Source organism: Schistocerca piceifrons, chromosome 1 (genome assembly GCF_021461385.2).
Source record: "Schistocerca piceifrons isolate TAMUIC-IGC-003096 chromosome 1, iqSchPice1.1, whole genome shotgun sequence".
NCBI lineage: Eukaryota > Metazoa > Arthropoda > Insecta > Orthoptera > Acrididae > Schistocerca > Schistocerca piceifrons.
The window spans coordinates 19,699,680-19,719,536 of NC_060138.1; the positions used below are offsets into that span (position 1 = coordinate 19,699,680).

General features: G+C 39.0%; 1 protein-coding gene across 2 annotated transcripts in view; it reads left to right on the top strand.

Annotated features, from left to right (window-relative positions):
• Positions 1-19,857, top strand: part of LOC124794779 (ubiquitin-protein ligase E3B) — a 283,854-nt gene that overhangs the window by 83,059 nt on the left and 180,938 nt on the right. For both annotated transcript variants that reach the window (XM_047258416.1, XM_047258425.1), the window contains exon 7: positions 8,484-8,655. In XM_047258416.1, the coding sequence (XP_047114372.1) occupies positions 8,484-8,655 (172 nt within the window). The remainder of the gene's footprint in view (positions 1-8,483; positions 8,656-19,857) is intronic.

The window sequence follows — 19,857 nt, forward strand, 5'->3', positions numbered from 1 at the left end:
TGGCGAATGAGAATATCGAAAGAATCTAGAAAATATACTGCATTTATTTTTCCAGCTCGGCGTTACCAGTTCACAGTTATGCCATTTGGATTGAATATAAGTGGTGGTGTTTTTATATCTGCATTGGACACTGTACTTGGCAGAGACCTTTTGGATAAAGTTACGTTGTATGTGGATGATTTATTAATTGCTTCTGAAATCTGGGAGGAACACCTGGATTTATTAAGAAGAGTTTTTACAAGATTTTTAGAGTACGGAGTTACTGTAAATTTGAGCATATCCAAGTTTGCTCATAACCAACTGAAATTCCTTGGACATTTAATTACTCCTGAAGAGATAAAACCAAGTCCTAAAAAGATGGATATGATTTACAGATATCCATATCCAAAGAATAGAAAAGAATTAAAGTCTTTTATCGACTTGGTTTCTTTTTTTCAACGATTATCCTAATCAGCTAGTCAGCCAAGGTCCTGTTTGTTACAGCTGTTAAGAAAAAATGTCGCGTGGAAGTGGACGACCAAATGCACACAAGATTTTGATAACATTCACAATTCGTTGGTCATTGCTCCACTGTTGCATCACCAAGACTTGATCAAGATTTTTGTATTTCTGCAGACGCCTCAGAAACGGGATTAAGTGCCACTCTTTTCCAGATGGACAATCCAAAAGAAGTCAATACAATCAAAATAATTGGGTTTGCCAACAGAACACTTTCTAGCTGTGAACGTGTGAACTGTACTATTGAACTGGAAGCACTGGCTATAGTCTGGTCCCTTAGAAAGTTTCTCAATTTTGTTTACAGAAAGAAGGTTATCATATACTGTGACTGCAAAGCTTTGTCTTTTATTCTAACGAGAAGGATGTTTCATTCATGTTTAACCTGGTGGGCTTTGCTACTGCAAGAATATGATATTTCACTACAGTACATCAGAGGACAAGACAACATCATAGCTGATGCTCTTTCAAGGCAGCCGAAAAGAAAGAATGACGACGAATGCGAAGAACAAACTATTGACTTTAAAGTCATGAATTTATCAATGCGACATTGTGAGAAGCGGATTTTGCAGCTATGTAGAAAGCTACAACAGCTACAAGATGATGATACGTTGTGGAAGTCCATTAAGGATGCAGTTGAAAGCAAAACGATATGTCACTTCAAAGAACAGTATCAGTTAAAATCTGGACTGTTATACAGAAGAAAAGATGAAGATGATGTTTGGAAAGTTTGTATTCCTAGTGAATACGTGGAATCACTAATATGGTATACTCAAAATGGGGTCATTTTGTTCTGTGAAATGTACAGTCAGATTAGCGCAATACTGTTATCCAAATCTGGGACGTTTAGCTACAGATATTCTCAAGAAGTGCTAGATATGTCAGAATGGAAAACCTATAAATTATTGTTGCAAGATGGAACTACACCCGATTATTCCACAGCAGCCTTTGATGTCGGTGTCCTGTGACGTCTGTGGACAGTGTCCTACGACACATGGACGGTTCAAATATGTTTTTGAGAAATCTCCATGTGCCACCAATGTTACACAAATTTATTAACAATTATATAACTGAGCTTGGTAAACCTACGATGATTTTGACAGATAACACTGCATATTATACAAGTAAAGTATGGAGAGACACTATGAAAAAAACAAGGAATCAAACATATTTACATCTCATGATTTTACCCCTGTGGGAATCCTGTTGAAGAATATTCCGAAAGCTAAATCGATTCCTACGTACATACATACCGAACCAATATTATAAGTGGAACAACTGGATTTACGAATTTGAAAAGGTGGAGATAAGAGAACCACTTGTATGAATATCAAGAGCTCAGATGGAAACCCAGTTCTAAGCAAAGAAGGGAAAGCAGAAAGGTGGAAGGAGTATATAGAGGGTCTATACAAGGGCGATGTACTTGAGGACAATATTATGGAAATGGAAGAGGATGTAGATGAAGATGAAATGGGAGATATGATACTGCGTGAAGAGTTTGACAGAGCACTGAAAGACCTGAGTCGAAACAAGGCCCCCGGAGTAGACAATATTCCATTGGAACTACTGACGGCCGTGGGAGAGCCAGTGCTGACAAAACTCTACCATCTGGTGAGCAAGATGTATGAAACAGGCGAAATACCCTCAGACTTCAAGAAGAATATAATAATTCCAATCCCAAAGAAAGCAGGTGTTGACAGATGTGAAAATTACCGAACTATCAGCTTAATAAGTCACAGCTGCAAAATACTAACACGAATTCTTTACAGACGAATGGAAAAACTAGTAGAAGCCAACCTCGGGGAATATCAGTTTGGATTCCGTAGAAACACTGGAACACGTGAGGCAATACTGACCTTACGACTTATCTTAGAAGAAAGATTAAGGAAAGGCAAACCTACGTTTCTAGCATTTGTGGACTTAGAGAAAGCTTTTGACAATGTTGACTGGAATACTCTCTTTCAAATTCTAAAGGTGGCAGGGGTAAAATACAGGGAGCGAAAGGCTATTTACAATTTGTACAGAAACCAGATGGCAGTTATAAGAGTCGAGGGACATGAAAGGGAAGCAGTGGTTGGGAAGGGAGTAAGACAGGGTTGTAGCCTCTCCCCGATGTTGTTCAATCTGTATATTGAGCAAGCAGTAAAGGAAACAAAAGAAAAATTCGGAGTAGGTATTAAAATTCATGGAGAAGAAATAAAAACTTTGAGGTTCGCCGATGACATTGTAATTCTGTCAGGGACAGCAAAGGACTTGGAAGAGCAGTTGAATGGAATGGACAGTGTCTTGAAAGGAGGATATAAGATGAACATCAACAAAAGCAAAACAAGGATAATGGAATGTAGTCTAATTAATTCGGGTGATGCTGAGGGAATTAGATTAGGAAATGAGGCAGTTAAAGTAGTAAAGGAGTTTTGCTATTTGGGGAGCAAAATAACTGATGATGGTCGAAGTAGAGAGGATATAAAATGTAGGCTGGCAATGGCAAGGAAAGCGTTTCTGAAGAAGAGAAATTTGTTAACATCCAGTATTGATTTAAGTGTCAGGAAGTCATTTCTGAAAGTATTCGTATGGAGTGTAGCCATGTATGGAAGTGAAACATGGACGATAAATAGTTTGGACATTAAGAGAATAGAAGCTTTCGAAATGTGGTGCTACAGAAGAATGCTGAAGATTAGATGGGTAGATCACATAACTAATGAGGAAGTATTGAATAGGATTGGGGAGAAGAGAAGTTTGTGGCACAACCTGACCAGAAGAAGGGATCGGTTGGTAGGACATGTTCTGAGGAATCAAGGGATCACCAATTTAGTATTGGAGGGCAGCGTGGAGGGTAAAAATCGTAGGGGGAGACCAAGAGATGAATACACTAAGCAGATTCAGAAGGATGTAGGTTGCAGTAGGTACTGGGAGATGAAAAAGCTTGCACAGGATGGAATAGCATGGAGAGCTGCATCAAACCAGTCTCAGGACTGAAGACCACAACAACAACATAATGACTTACCTCACTTGTTGACAGGCTATTCACCCAACCAAATAGTATTTGGTGAAAGTAGCTTGCTGGAATGGTTGAAGGAGTTGCCTCAAGTGGAAGGAAAGAATATCAAGAGAGAAGAAATTTTGAAAAAGTTTTATGAAAACCTGAGGTACCAAGCATGATTGAGAAAGGCTACATTTGATAAAACTGTGAAGAAAGTAGTCACATATGATGTAGGAGAAGAAGTTTTATTGAGAAATCACCCGAAAGCATCAACTAGAAAGAGATTGAATAAAAAGTGGCAATATTTGTATACAGGTCACTATAGGATAATTATAATACCACATGAAGGGAGCTACATCCTAGCAGATTGCGACACTGACATGATTAGGGTCTTGCTCTCGCACATAGACATTAAGAAATATTATCAATGATGAAAGAGATATAGATTTGAGAAATACAGAATAAACCAATAGGACACTGTTAGTAGAATTCGACCACATGTCAACTGTAACATGCAAGTACAATATTAGTGGAAGAAGAAAGGAAGATGCTGAATATAAGATTATTATGAGTTTATGAACTATGAAATAAATGGACAATGAAACAGAATGACTGTTCACTTTTGTAAGAGAAGAAATTATGAAGAAAGAATCTATTTTATGTATATGTGTAATTGAGAAGATTAGTACGTAGCGCATATATATATATATATATATATATATATATATATATATATATATATATATATATATATATATATATATATATATATGGTTGAAAATATTTGTCACAACCTAATTAATGGCAAAAAGACAATACAGCATATCCTCATGTATATATGTAAATAGTCTTAAACAAAATGATTCAAAAGTAGTGTTAAGATGTAAGAAGAAGATTTATTGGACTTCAGTGTATATATGTTATACCAAGAAAGGTTATGTTAGCTGTAAGAAGATTTTATTTGGTAATTGTTTGAAGAATTATTAATTTTGTAGTGTTATAGATAAGTATGTAAAGCAAAACAGAAAGTACACTGTTACCACTTGAGCTGAAAAGTAATGACGAAAGGAAATTTGATGCAATCCAATCAAATGATGTAGTAACATGGAATAGAAGAAGTGGAATAGCATGTATAAAGTATTAGAATAATAACAGGAAGCAGACCAAGACAACCGTCTAAAGACAATTACTACTCTATGTACTAATAAAATATCTAATGAGAATAAATGAACTTTTTTAATAATATTACGCAAAGACAAAGTAAAAATACTTGTTAATAAATACCTGTTTGTACTAATTTGAAAAGCAAGAAACAATGAAATATGTAAAAATGTAAATACTGAAACTTAGCAAGAGAGCCTGTGGTATTGTATTAAAAAGTATTTTACTGTAATTTTATGTTGGTTAATGACCAGAAATAATTAAAGAATGATGTGAAATAAAGACGCAAGGAAATATTGAAAGAAATTGCTATCTTCATGTAAGAAATTATGGACCTCGCCGAATGAGATAAATTGAAGAGTGTTACAGGTTTGAAAAGGGGTTTAATCGAAGTGCATTACATCCGCTATCTACCTATCAACTGTTAGTGAACAGTTAATGCAATTAAACGATTGTAACAGAAAATGAATAACCTAACCGTATTGCAGAAGTCATAGAAGTTTTAGCTGTATTGAGAGAAATTCAAATTAACTAAAGCACCAGAGCTAACTGAACGAAAACATAATGGAAGTCAGTGATAGTGCGAAAGGTACTCACATTAACGCCAGGAGGTGATTACATCATAAAGCACAGAAGATTTCCATCCAGTAGCTTCGTGGGGAATAGTCGGCAACAGTAAACAATCGACAGCTGATAGGTCCTTCAAAGCACATTCTTCGCACGACGAAACAGATAAAGTTCATGCATACCAACTTGTGACAAACAATATAATGTCACAAGTCAACCATTACGTGTACGCTACTTCAAAATTTAATGAAAGCATTGTTTTGACATAAATGTCATTGATTCTCACAATTAATACAACAAGGAAGTTTGTGTACTTTAATGTTGCTAATCCAGCTGCAATGTGAGCAACATAACTGCTTTCATCAGAGATGAATTTGCAATACACTGTACAACGGCAAAGACAATATTGAGATCCAAATTGTCATGTAACCGGATGGCAAGAGCGACTGATTTGAAATTGGCACTTGGAGAGGAAGACGATGTCTAGGTTGAAGAACTGAGGACTTTGTCCAAGAGAATGTATTGTGTGATTATGTGATGATATTTAGAAATGTTTCTGATACAACCCAATAGACAGATTTGGAATTTATTTAAGGGTGTTTTGGCTAAGCCCACTCAGTAATCATAAAATCGTTGTAACATATATGTACTTACTTATTGTCTGAATCAGAGTGTGACTGAAATCACAAGGGCAAGTACACCATACTATCAAAATACACAACAGATAGGTCTGTTCTGTCTGGAACCCTCTTCAAGACATGACAGTCCAGGAGTCCGTATAACATTACAGGCCGGGGTTGATCTATGAGGTCTTGAATATCTTATTTGTATCTGTCAGTTGGTAGGGAAAAATTAGATTTCATGCATTTCTTTGTGTAGTTTTCCGTGATTAAGTCCTGAAGGTCTGCATAGCTGTCATTTAGTTACGTGCGATTTGTGATCTGTTATGTTTTATTTTCTGATACCAAATCATATTTTTTGTGATTACCGTTAAAATATAATGACTATAAATGTTTGAGGCCATTTGGAATAATATTTTAATAACTGTGTAGATGACGTGACGTCATTCTTTTACTCGTAGAAAAAAAAAGAAAAAGAAAGTGTTCATTGTGCCTTTATGAATGGCCTGTGTCAGGATCAGTGATTACGATTCGAGAAATAATTAATGTGACTAAGTTCAATTGCCCACAATCGCGTGGGGGCAAACTATGACCTTGGAATTGATTGTAGATGTATGCAGGTCAATTCCGTGACAGGCTAGCAAGCATCGCGAGTGTGTCGCGGTATCGAGACTGCTTTCGCGAGGCTGATGGTTTGCTTTAAACTTGTGAGAATACAATTTATGCGAATTCTTAATTATTGCAAAAGGGTAGAGTATTTGATGGTTATCCCACTGTTGATGGGCCATTGTGGAGGACGTAAGTTTGGATAGAAAGATTAATTTCAAAATCCAATATAAATCCTGTTGATCGAAGTAGCCTAGCAACCCAAAAGCTGATACATGGTTATCAGCAGAAACAGCGTACTATTTTTCATGCATACATTTACACTCTACATTGAGGTGTGAATGATTTGTGGATGCGAATTAAATATTTGAAAGCATTTGATTCAATGAAGGAAAGACATAAAGAAGTTTATTTGTATATTTTGTTATTTCATGAACAGTGATATTTTCTTATAGTGGTGTAGAGCCTTACGTATTATTAATATTGTGACAGACTGGTCGTAAGTGCTCTCATTACAAGCCGAGTTTTGGGCCTGATTAAGAGTAGCTGGTTCTTATAGTCTCAAAGATTAAGTGAAGAATAAAATCACACTTAAATAACGTTACATCGAAACCCACTATCTTTATACTATATTAAGTTAGCTATCCTGGAATCAGGTGGTACTGTGGCCGTGTAGTTGTGTGTTGTCAACAACAAATAGGTGGACACAAACATAAAGATTTCTCATGCTCTGATATCGACAAGGGAAAGAAGAGACGACAATGATGACATACACAAATACGTATACAGACGGTATATGTGGCACCTTACAAATCAACTCAATTACGTCGTGGTATAATAGACAGCTTCTGTTGCAGGACTTTCCACACTGTCATTGTAGCAATTTTGTGTTCATGGAATGCACGACGCATCGATTTCTTTGGTCTTCTTATGAATGTCTCTTGTATGTGCTCCACATTAACTTCACTCACACTGAGACCTTTGCTGGGCACAAGCAACCCGTCGTAACAAATTTGTTGTGCCAGTGGTAAACAGCGTTCCTTGTTGATGACTTCTTACCATACTTGGTTCTAAACATCCGTTGAATAGCTGTAGTACATTTTTGTTTTGTTTTTTAACTCCAACACACAGAAAGCTCGCTCTGCACCTGAACTCGCTACGTTTGTGACTAACGTATCAGCAGATTGCCAAACTATGCTGTCGTGGTATACATGAAAAAAAAACTTTCAGGGTTTCTCTTCAAAATGACATTTGTATAATATCTGTACAATGTTTGGTTCTTGTGCAATAAACAGTTAGAAGTGTTCCTGGACTTTATTTACAATCTGTATTTTGACTAACTTTGCTGGGAAGGCAATATTGGCATACAATGTGTTTATGAATAGTTAAGTTTTATTAATAACACCATCCTCATTGCAAGCAATATATTTTTATACATGTTGATACTACTAGGATCTTTGATTCACTTTCTGTTGATGGAAGCAAATGATACTTGCCCTTTGTTTACCCTCTACTAAGCCATGGTAGGATATTCTGATAGTCAGTATGTCCACTGAACCAGTTCTGCACATTAACAAGTGGGTGATACTCTGGGTCAAAGAGTAGAACTGCTTCAGTTGCAGGTTGTTCTAGTTCGTTCCCTTACTATGTTAAGAATGGTGAAAGTTGCCAAGAGTCTTATGAAATCACTCACTGTGCGTGAAATATTTGCAAAATTTGTTAAAATCACCACACAATATGATCTTTCTGCCTTTGGATTAGTAGACATATGGGACACTTTCAAGCTTGTTCTGAAAGGCGCAGGGTGGTATGACTAATTGTGCTGAGTGAGTCAAACTAACTTTACTTTATGGTTAAGGGATTTGGCATTAAATGTAAGCAATTATTACTGTCTCATTTATTTGGCTTATTTTTGTCATAATTTTTTTTATCCATTCCTTCTCATACCCCCATCAGCCATTAGGGTTTGGCCACCTTACCCTGTAGTTTCCATAGTTTATCATATTGAGTTGTATTTAACTAATGTAACTTAATAAATTTTCTTATTATTTCAGGTTTGTGCTATCAGGATAAGATTTTATTCAGCCTTTGGCAGTTCATTTGCAGTTTAGGTCCTAACTGTGGCTTGAAGTCTTTCCTGGACCTCCTCACAGTTAATACAAAGTGTAATGCTCCAGAGTTTCAGATGTTGATTCTCTTCTGCGATTGCATGACACATTATGTGACGTAAGTATTTTTCTTCATAAGATTACGTTCTGCATTTTCCGTAGTTTATGGACTTCTTGTTGAAAGGAGTGGTGATGCAAAAGTGGGAATTGTTCCACCATAAAAGAAAATAGTTCTAGTTTCTGTTGAAAACATATTGGAATAAGTGGAATTCACTTAAGTGACTAGTTAATTTTAATCTACACGTAAAAAGTGAACTACTGGGTAAAACTCGCAGTACACATTTGTCGGTGCTCTTTTCGTAATAAACTGAGATTTGACAAGAATTTTTAACTTCGGTTTGAATGTTCTCTTCATGTGCTAAAATCAGACCTCCACATAAAAAGTGTGACTGATATCTAAGCACATTGGCCTATAATGAACTGAGACAATGTGAAAAGGGGAGTAACATTTGTGCTCCGTGAAAAAGTCTGTATCTGGATGATAATTTTTGTATGATTTGGCTTATTACAAGTATCATTGGTATAGAACAATAATTTATCTAATTATGAAGATGAATCACTTTAATGTTTAAAAAAAAAATTTTTTTTTTTTTATTCTCACTTAGTTACCGGTTTTGGCTCACAGTGTCAGTTCACTTTTGATCTGCACGTCTTTATAGTAATCTGTTAGTGTATTGTGATGACAGTAATATGATCTGAATGTGATTGCCATTGACAACTCAAACTGGTAATCATGTGTGATTATTGTAGTTTGGAAGAAGTATCACCCAAGGCTGCTGTTGAATATAATTGAAAATTATATTATTCCAACCCCAGTGCAACAAGCACTGATATCATAATACGTTATAGTGTGACTTTGTCAGTGAGTAAACAAACAGGAGACAAGCATGGGTATGTGCATATGTACTCTGGTGTAAACAGGGAGCACACGGCCCAAAGTGAAGTTTGGTTTGATTAGAAATGACTACAGAAGAGGTACAAAGATAGTTGAAAGCTGCCAAGCTATAATTTTCATGGTGGGATGCTGCAAATGACGATGCCAGAAGGCTGAAGAAAAAGAATAAGTATGACAAGTGTTAAGAAAAAAAAATTGACAGAACAAAGATTACTGAAATAACTAATGAATGTACTGTACAAAGAATAAAACAGTGGAAAATCCAGGATGGACTAGTGACAGTATTATGAAAAGGATAGATTGCTACTCACCATATATATGAAATATTGAGCTGCAGACAGGCACAATGAAAACCTGGTCCTCATCAACTCGACACACCACTTTCTTTGATGTTGACATCCACCCCAGATATGGCTGCTTCAGTATCTCCATTCATATCAACCTACTAACCACCAGCAATACCTCCACTTCGACAGCTGCCATCAATTCCATATCCAGAAGTCCTTTCCATACAGTGTAGACAGCTGTGGCCATCACATCTGTAGTGATGAGCAGTCCGTCTCAAAATATACCGAGGGTCTCTCTGAGGCCTTCACAGACCGAAATTTCCCTCTCAACCTTGTACAGAGACAGATGTCGTGTGACTTCTCGCACGTCACCTACCATCTCCCACATTCCCACTGTCTGGTCACAAAGGAGCTCTCCACTTGAGACTCGGTACAACCCAGGAACGAAGCAAATGAGTCACATTTTCCATCAGGATGTTGACTACCTCTCATTGTGCGCTGAAATGATAAATGTCCTACCCACTATCATTTCCATATCTCCCACAGTGTTACCCTTCTACCCGCCAAACCTACACAATATCCTTGTCCACCCCTGCCATGAATCCCTTGCCTCCTGGCTCATGTTCCTGCAATAGGCCTAGATTCCAAACCTGCCCCATACATCTCCCACCACCATCTTTTCCAGTCCAGCCACAAGCATCACCTATCCCATCAAAGGCAGTGCTACCTGTGAAAGCAGTCACGTGCTCTACAAACTAACTTGCAACAATTCTGCTTTCTCTGCGGGCACGACAACAAACAAGATGTCTGTCCGCACAAATGGCCACTGACAAACGGTGGCCGAAAGATGGCTGGTCCACCTAGTTGCTAAACAGGCTTCCCAACACAGTGTACTTCAGTTCAGTAACAGCTTCACAGCTTGCACCATCTGGATCCTTCCTACCAACACTGGCTCTTCTAAATTGTGCAGATGAGAACTCTCCCTGCAATACATCTCAGGTTCCAATAACCCCTCCCCCTCTGACCTCAGCCTTTATTAGTCCCTGCCCTTCACCTACCTCGATAGGTAGGTCTTCGCTCCCACTTCAGCACTTCACAGGCTTCTGTTCCACCAACTCACCCACCAGTCTCTTCTCCCTTCCTCTACTTCTCTCCCCCCGCCCTCTCCCGTGCCCCCTCCCCGTAGCTCCTATCTACGTGTAGCAGCCCTATCCTGTCATCACCACATCCCAGCGTGCTCCCCCACCTCTACCCTGTTATCTGTCTTCCTCCCCACCCCAGCGTCCTCCTTATTCCTACAATGCACAGATAGCTCCTCCCATCAGGCACAATTGCTCGCAGTCAGGCCTCTGTGGCCAGAGACATTGGTCACGTGTGTGTGTGTGTGTGTGTGTGTGTGTGTGTGTGTGTGTGTGTGTGTGTTTTGCTTTAGAAGGAGACCTTTTGGCCGAAGGTTCAAACGTACAGCAGCATTTTTATTGTTTCTGTATGAGTCTCAACATCTCCTCCATATGGTGAGTAGCAATTTATCCTGTTCGTAATATTGCCTGTGCAAAGAATAAATACTGAAGTTGTTATGTTTTATAGAGAGGATAGCCCAAAACACAAGCTCTGGCAACAGAACCTTTTTAAGTAACAGAGATGGATAGAAGGAACATAAATCAATCCACAAATACACATGGGTACAACCTCCTGGTCATCCAAAATCAGTAATAGACCATGTGATAATTAGGCAAATTACTAACCTTTGTATCCATAATGTGAGAATATACAAAGGGCCCATTGTTCTTTTTGTCCTTATTCATCGTCCTTCAAAATACAGCCACTCCTCTGTCTCAGAGAGAAACCATCAGTCAAAAATTTAGAACATTCCCATACAATCTGAAGAGCTCTGGACATGACTCAGAACAATTTCTTTTTCAGATGAGCTTTCACTGAAATTAGCAAGTGCAGGAAAAAGCCTCAGCCTTGGATTTGATATGTCTATGGACTGTTTGTGAAGACCCAGATAAAAAGCTAACTGTGAAATTATGAAAGGCACAGTAAAGGAATGAGAAGACAGAAGATTCCGCAGAGAAGAGAAGTATGTGTATACTAAGTGGTTAACAACAAAATGACCGGATGACTGTGAGGAGAAGGCAAGTCCAAAACTTGTTATCAAAGCAGAGAACACACTTTGACAAAAATTGTCTGAAGAAATAGTCAGCAAAGCTCGAGAACGTTTAAAATCTTTAGAATAATGGTATAAAGGTGGAATTAGTCTACATTTCAACTTTGAAATAACATCTGTTCATGAGTGGAAAACTTATTACGGGGTATTGCCTACTGACAAAAGAGAAAAATCCATGGCACCAGCTACCCCAGAAAGCAGTATTGGAGCCTTAGTTACAGTGACAAACTCAAAAGAAGTTAAAACAGCACTGTTGTTTATGAAATGTTGGAAATCTTCCTGAATAACAAACTTAACACTGAATTAATGAAATCAGTATTTGAGATCTTCACCAAAGTGCTTGAGAGTGGATAGTGTACCAGACTATTAAAATTTAAAAGATGTAAAAATGAGCCAAGTAGGAAACCATATAGGCTGCAAGAATTATCAGGAGGTAAATGTTATATTTGCAGTGAGGAGATGGAACATCAGAGTCCTGAAGGGAATAATAGAATATGAGAACCTCACCTTCAGTTGTACACTGAAACTTACCTGTACTGGACTTGTGAAATACCTACTCTTCTTCTCCTGATCCCTGCAGTACAAACACTTCTTTGCCACCAATTCTTCCAACTAAAGCTGACCTAATCCCAACACTAAACTATGCCTCACCCAGTTCACACCACAATCCTACCACAATCCTCCCTCCCCCCCCCCCCTCCCAACTAACTTCTTCCTGGTCACCTTCCAAGAATTCCTTATCTCCAACTTGGCATTACCATCCTTCCCCAGGACCCTTCCTTAGAACACCAACCTTTCAGGAGAAGGAAGGACAGTCATACACAGCCTCAAAACAGATCCTGATCTTATCATTGTACCAACTGACAAAGGTTCAACCACTGTCATTATGAATCAAACTGACTACCTGGTGGAAGGCCCCTTCAGTGTCTGACACCCCCACCTATAAACTCTGCCAGAGAGCTCCCATCCCATAAGTCCAACATAACCCCCAATCCTGGTGTAAAGTCTTGTGCCCTTCCCCGTAACCTCTCCCCTCAACCCATTTCTCTCCTCACTCCTGGCACTGCTACCTTCTACATGCTCCCTAAGATCAACACACTCAACAATCCCGGACGCCTCATTGTAGCTGGTTATTGTGCTCCCACTGAAAAAATTTCTGCCCTCATTGACCAGTACCTCCAATTCATTGCTTGAAATGTAGCCTCCCGTAACAAAGATAGCAACCCCGTCTTTCACTAATCCTCCACCATCTCCACCCCTTTATGTACTAGATGCCTACTAGTTACAGTTGATGCCACTACCCTGTGCACCAACACCCTTCGTGCCCATTGTCTTACCGCTATTGAACCCTACATTTCCCAATGTCCTTCAGACTCCAAACCCACTACCTCATTCCTTGTACACCTTACTAACTTCATCCTAACTCAAAATTACTTCTCCATTGAAGGGAAGGTACACAAAGAAATCCATGGCACAGCTATGGGCACTCTTATAGCACCCTCCGATACCAACCTGTTTATGGACTGTGTAGGGGAGACCTTTGTAGCCTCCCAAAACATCAAACCCCTAGTCTGGTTCAAGTTCATTTTTATGATCTGGATGTGGGCCCAGGACACCCTGCCCTTAGTCCTTCACAACCTCAACACCTTCTCTTCCATCCATTTTATCATTGACTCTCCCCACTACACTGCAAAGTTATTTCCATAAAGACACCTTTAGATGTGGCTAATGGGTATAAAGTTCTTTGTTGAGATTATCATGATGTCACTTATCTTGATGCTGCTTGGTATCTGTTGTCCATGTGGCTTTGTTGTCTAGGCAATGATTGATTCCTTTGCTGCTCTGAATGAAAAAGGTGTGGATTTTGACTAACACCAGACTACCAGTATCATGAAGTAGGATTCCACAGCTTTTTTGTTTAGAGAAAAATCACATTTTTTGTCTGAACTTAAAAAGACTACCCTCGACTGCGGCCTAAATGCAAGTGGCCAAAATAATGTTGCTGACCAAAGATCACAGTCATATTGACAAAGAACTTACAATTTCTGTATAATCATTGATACTAAATTTTTAAATTTGCATTGATCACCTACTTTAATATCTTACTAAGTAAATGCTTTTCAAGACACCTTTAATTAGTGTATAATTTAACAAAATGGGCTCTACTGGTCAGTTTGTTTGCAATAGTCCCCCAAGAATTTTGTAAGTGTGAACATGTGAACAAAATTCTGAAACCAGAATAATGGAACTGCGAAGAATATGATTTTAAATAAATTAAAATTCTTAATACGGCTGTTTTCTTTGAATTTTGCTAACTTTCTGCCCATAGCAGTTGGCATGGCATTAGGTTTAACATCGAAATCGTGTTACACAAATTAAAGGAAATCATACAATTGTTAATTTTAAGGTAAATGAAACACAAAAGATGATTTACAATTTTCACTTAGATGAGTCCATAATGTCGTTGCACTTCACATGAAACCATTAAAAGGTTGTAACTTTTGATTATTGGTTTGTTTTGCTTTCTTTTGTTGACCACTTTACTCACTACCCATGGTAATGTCCCACATTGTCTATCTGCACTCCCTTAATAGGTTTAATTTCTGTACGTACTGAAGCAACTCCATTTCCACAGCTTAGCTGTTTGTATTGCGTTGTTGATAATAATGCCATGTTATCTAAAAATAAAATACAGAGATCACCTTTTGGTTACATAATGTTTGTAAGTAAGTACATGGCTGGTAATGTTTATCTGGTGGAAGAAGTTTACAGGATCTGTCTGAGTAATAGTACACAGATTTGGACTGGTCCATAAAGGATCCTATAACAAAAAATAAATTCAGTAAACTTGTAGTACAAGTGCATTAACATATTGGGTGTAAAATGTCTTATTGCAAACTATAACACTTACACTAAGGATAAACAAAAAATTAAATTGTTTTCAAACATGAGCTACAGTCAGTCTCTTACAAGCGTTCATATTCACAGTAAAAGTGCAAGGGTGGAGTCATGATTGTTTGAAAGTATTAGGATGATATGTATATATCAAAATTATAAAAATATTACTGCATGTGCTTTGCAGTGTTTGAGAAACAAATATACAGTAATTTGTGTTGTTTACTTAAAATGATTCTCCCCCTTGTTTAGTTGGGCATTTCAAAAACTTAGGTGTGTAGTAATTAAGACTCTGCCTTTAAAATTAAATAAATAAATAAATAAATAAATAAAAACTGTTAATTGTTGTGAGACAAATTTAGTGCTGATTAGTGGTTTACATTTTAAACAATGTCTCGACGAGTGTGGTGTCAGAATGTTGCACAAGTTAAAATTACACACATTATCAAATATCATTCAAATTGCATAAACATGTAGAAATATCAAGAACTAACATGATGAGCATATTACACAAAGAAAATTCATTGCAAACACTTCATACAGCAAATACATTTTAAAGAAATAATAAACATTTTCAGGGACACGAAACTGTACCATAAAATCAGTCAATTCTTTATACACATTTTATGATTTCCACCTAAAAACTTGTGTTGAGTCACCTTTTAACTTTCTCAGAATAGTCTTTCCCCTTTTGTTTATACAATTTCAATGAAACCGTATTCCTTAGCCCGAGAACTTTGGATTTAGGTTACACCAACCGGTATGCATTAGGGTGTGGATTCTCCACAATCTCGAGTCTCATTTCGGCACACAGTTTTCATCTGCAGGAAGTTTCATAACAGCCCACACTCCGCTGCAGAGCGAAAAACTCATTCTGGAAACGTCCTCCAGGCTGTGGCTAAGCCATGTCTCCACAATATCTTTTCTTCCAGGAGTGCTAGTTCTGCTAGCCTCTAGCAAACTTCTGTGAAGTTTGGAAGGTAAGAGGCGGGGTACTGGCAGAATTGAAGCTGTGAGGATGGGGCATGAGTCATGCTTGGGTAGCTCAGTTGGTAGAGCACTTGCCCGCGAAAGGCAAAGGTCTCGAGTTCGAGTCTCGGTCCGGCACACAGTTTTAATCTCCAGGAAGTTTCATAACAGCGCACACTCCGCTGCAGAGTGAAAATCTCATTGTGCAAAAATTTCTTTTTCCCCTCCTATTGGTAGCTTTGATAGAGCATCTGCAACTATGTTATCAGTGCCTTTAATATACTTAATTTTGAAGTTGAATTGTTGTCAATACAATGCCCATCTTGTAAGCCTATCATGATAGAGCATGCATTTCTGTAAATAGCTTATGGCTTTATGATCGCAGTACACTATTACCTTATGTCCAAGAATATAGGTCCTGAATTTTGAAAATGATTACTGTATGGCTAATAACTCTTCCTCTGTGACTGCATAGTTTTTTTCATGCTTCAATAACATTCTACTTGCAAATGCAAGTGTAGAATGAACTGTCTCCCCATTGACTTCTTTTTCATAAAATAATTCAGCACCTAACCCATAATCACTACTGTCAATATGAAAACAGAAAAGTAAGTTGAAATCTGGTCTGTGTAGCAGGTTCTGGTTATTCAGTTCTTTTTTTATTTTGTTGAAAGCCTCTTGAGAATCTTTATTCCATATCCAAACCGTGTCCTTCTTTAATAAGTTACTTAGACAGGGTGCATTTAAGCTTTGTTTACATACAAATTTCCTGTAGAATCCACATAACCCATAAAATGATTTCAGTTGTTTTCCGTTACAGGGTATAGGAAACTCTGAAATAGCTTTAATTTTGTCTGGATCTGCCAAAATTCCTTTATCTATTTGACATGTCCTAAAAATTTTAACTCATGTACTGCAAATTTGTACTTTTCTGGTTTTGGTGTCATTCCTCCTCTTCTAAGTTTCTCACAGGCCTGTCTTAAAAGCCCAACATGCTCATTCCGATCCTGTCTAGTTACTAAAATGTCATCTATGTAAATCACTAATTTGGATACAAGTTCCTGCCCAAGCACGTGGTCCAAAGGTCTAATAAATTCCGCTACTGATGAGTTCAATCTGATAGGGACTAAACAATACTGATAGCAATGACCATTGTATAGAAAAGCAGTGTATGGTGCCACGGGTACTTGGTGAAAGCCTGAGCTTAAGTCTATACTTGATATTAATTTTTTATCATTGAACTTGTGCAACAGCTCATCGATGTTTTCAGTGTGGTCTATTTCCCTGTATAAGATCTTGTTTAAAGGCCTGGAGTCAAGAACTACACTCCCGGAAATTGAAATAAGAACACCGTGAATTCATTGTCCCAGGAAGGGGAAACTTTATTGACACATTCCTGGGGTCAGATACATCACATGATCACACTGACAGAACCACAGGCACATAGATACAGGCAACAGAGCATGCACAATGTCGGCACTAGTACAGTGTATATCCACCTTTCGCAGCAATGCAGGCTGCTATTCTCCCATGGAGACGATCGTAGAGATGCTGGATGTAGTCCTGTGGAACGGCTTGCCATGCCATTTCCACCTGGCGCCTCAGTTGGACCAGCGTTCGTGCTGGACGTGCAGACCGCGTGAGACGACGCTTCATCCAGTCCCAAACATGCTCAATGGGGACAGATCCGGAGATCTTGCTGGCCAGGGCAGTTGACTTACACCTTCTAGAGCACGTTGGGTGGCACAGGATACATGCGGACGTGCATTGTCCTGTTGGAACAGCAAGTTCCCTTGCCTGTCTAGGAATGGTAGAACAATGGGTTCGATGACGGTTTGGATGTACCGTGCACTATTCAGTGTCCCCTCGACGATCACCAGAGGTGTACGGCCAGTGTAGGAGATCGCTCCCCACACCATGATGCCGGGTGTTGGCCCTGTGTGCCTCGGTCGTATGCAGTCCTGATTGTGGCGCTCACCTGCACGGCGCCAAACACGCATACGACCATCATTGGCACCAAGGCAGAAGCGACTCTCATCACTGAAGACGACACGTCTCCATTCGTCCCTCCATTCACGCCTGTCGCGACACCACTGGAGGCGGGCTGCACGATGTTGGGGCGTGAGCGGAAGATGGCCTAACGGTGTGCGGGACCGTAGCCCAGCTTCATGGAGACGGTTGCGAATGGTCCTCGCCGATACCCCAGGAGCAACAGTGTCCGTAATTTGCTGGGAAGTGGCGGTGCGGTCCCCTACGGCACCGCGTAGGATCCTACGGTCTTGGCGTGCATCCGTGCGTCGCTGCGGTCCGGTCCCAGGTCGACGGGCACGTGCACCTTCCGCCGACCACTGGCGACAACGTTGATGTACTGTGGAGACCTCACGCCCCACGTGTTGAGCAATTCGGCGGTACGTCCACCCGGCCTCCCGCATGCCCACTATACGCCCTCGCTCAAAGTCCGTCAATTGCACATACGGTTCACGTCCACGCTGTCGCGGCATGCTACCAGTGTTAAAGACTGCGATGGAGCTCCGTATGCCACGGCAAACTGGCTGACACTGACGGCGGCGGTGCACAAATGCTGCGCAGCTAGCACCATTCGACGGCCAACACCGCGGTTCCTGGTGTGTCCGCTGTGCCGTGCGTGTGATCATTGCTTGTACAGCCCTCTCACAGTGTCCGGAGCAAGTATGGTGGGTCTGACACACCGGTGTCAATGTGTTCTTTTTTCCGCTTCCAGGAGTGTATTATCATTCCGCCATCTGTCTTTGACATAACTACCAGTGGGTTATTGTAAGTGCTGATACTCATTTCAATAATACCACATGCTTACATCTTATCTAATTCTTTCACAATTGCTGTACGGTTTGCAATGGGCACACCATACGGTTTTATGAAAAATGGACCATGGCATCTCACTAGCAAAGTACATTGGTAACCCCTAACTTTCCCTGGAATGTTGCTAAGGACATCACTGTATTCCCATAACATAGACTCTAGGTCGTGTTTTTGCCTGTCGTTTAGACCACTAGTTTCTTAAATCTTAGTGTTTACAAGTGTTTTGAAAACTACCTCACTTAAGTGTAGTTCTGGTATGTCTTTGTCAACATATCTTTTTTCCTTTGCAAGATTTATAGAATTAAATTTATTGTTACACAAAACTGTATTTGATCTGACAAACTTGGTGGAGATATACCCCCCATTTGGGTTGTTATGATAAGTTTTTGTCCTCCCCAGTCAAATCTTGCATCTACGCTTCTAATCCATGACATCTCCGAGAATACAGTCCTCACTGAGTCCTGGTATAATTAGGCATCCATGTGTAAATGTGACTCCCTCAATTGTAAAAGATAATGAAGTTTGACTTTTAACTGTTTTCCTGTGGCGCCTCTTATTTTCACCCCAATGACTGGCATTTCAGTGTAGTCTTTCTCGCACTTCAGCTTTTTCCTTAGTATTTCCGACACTCGACCCCTTGTGTTTATAAGGTACTTACCTTTTTCAGACAGAACATTTTTGTACAACAAATCATTTCAATTTCACTAAAACAATGACTTCTTGAATTAAAATTACCTATATTACTGTCACCATGATTGCCTACTGTCATTACATTAACATACATATCATTAAGACTGTCACTTGCATTGATAATGTCATTAATCCAAACATTTTTATCAATGTAACATTGTTTGTCACTTATCCTTCAGGTGTTCAGCAATAATATGTTTAGTATTTTGCCACCAATCAGGATATGAAGTTTGACACATATTAAGAATCATTTTTCTAAAATTACTGTGATTTCTAATTGCATCACTATTTATCCACATATTATAAAGAAATAGTTCACCTTTGTTCATCACAAATGGTAGCCTACTTGCACAGTCAGGTTTACTGTTGAGAGAATATTTATCATCTATACATTTCTTCATTGCATAATATCAGTTTCTCCCACAACACCTAATGCTTCCATTTCCTCTTTCAAACAAACAAAATATTTCTCACCATCATCATGTACCATTAAATCTTCATTTTCCCAAACACTAC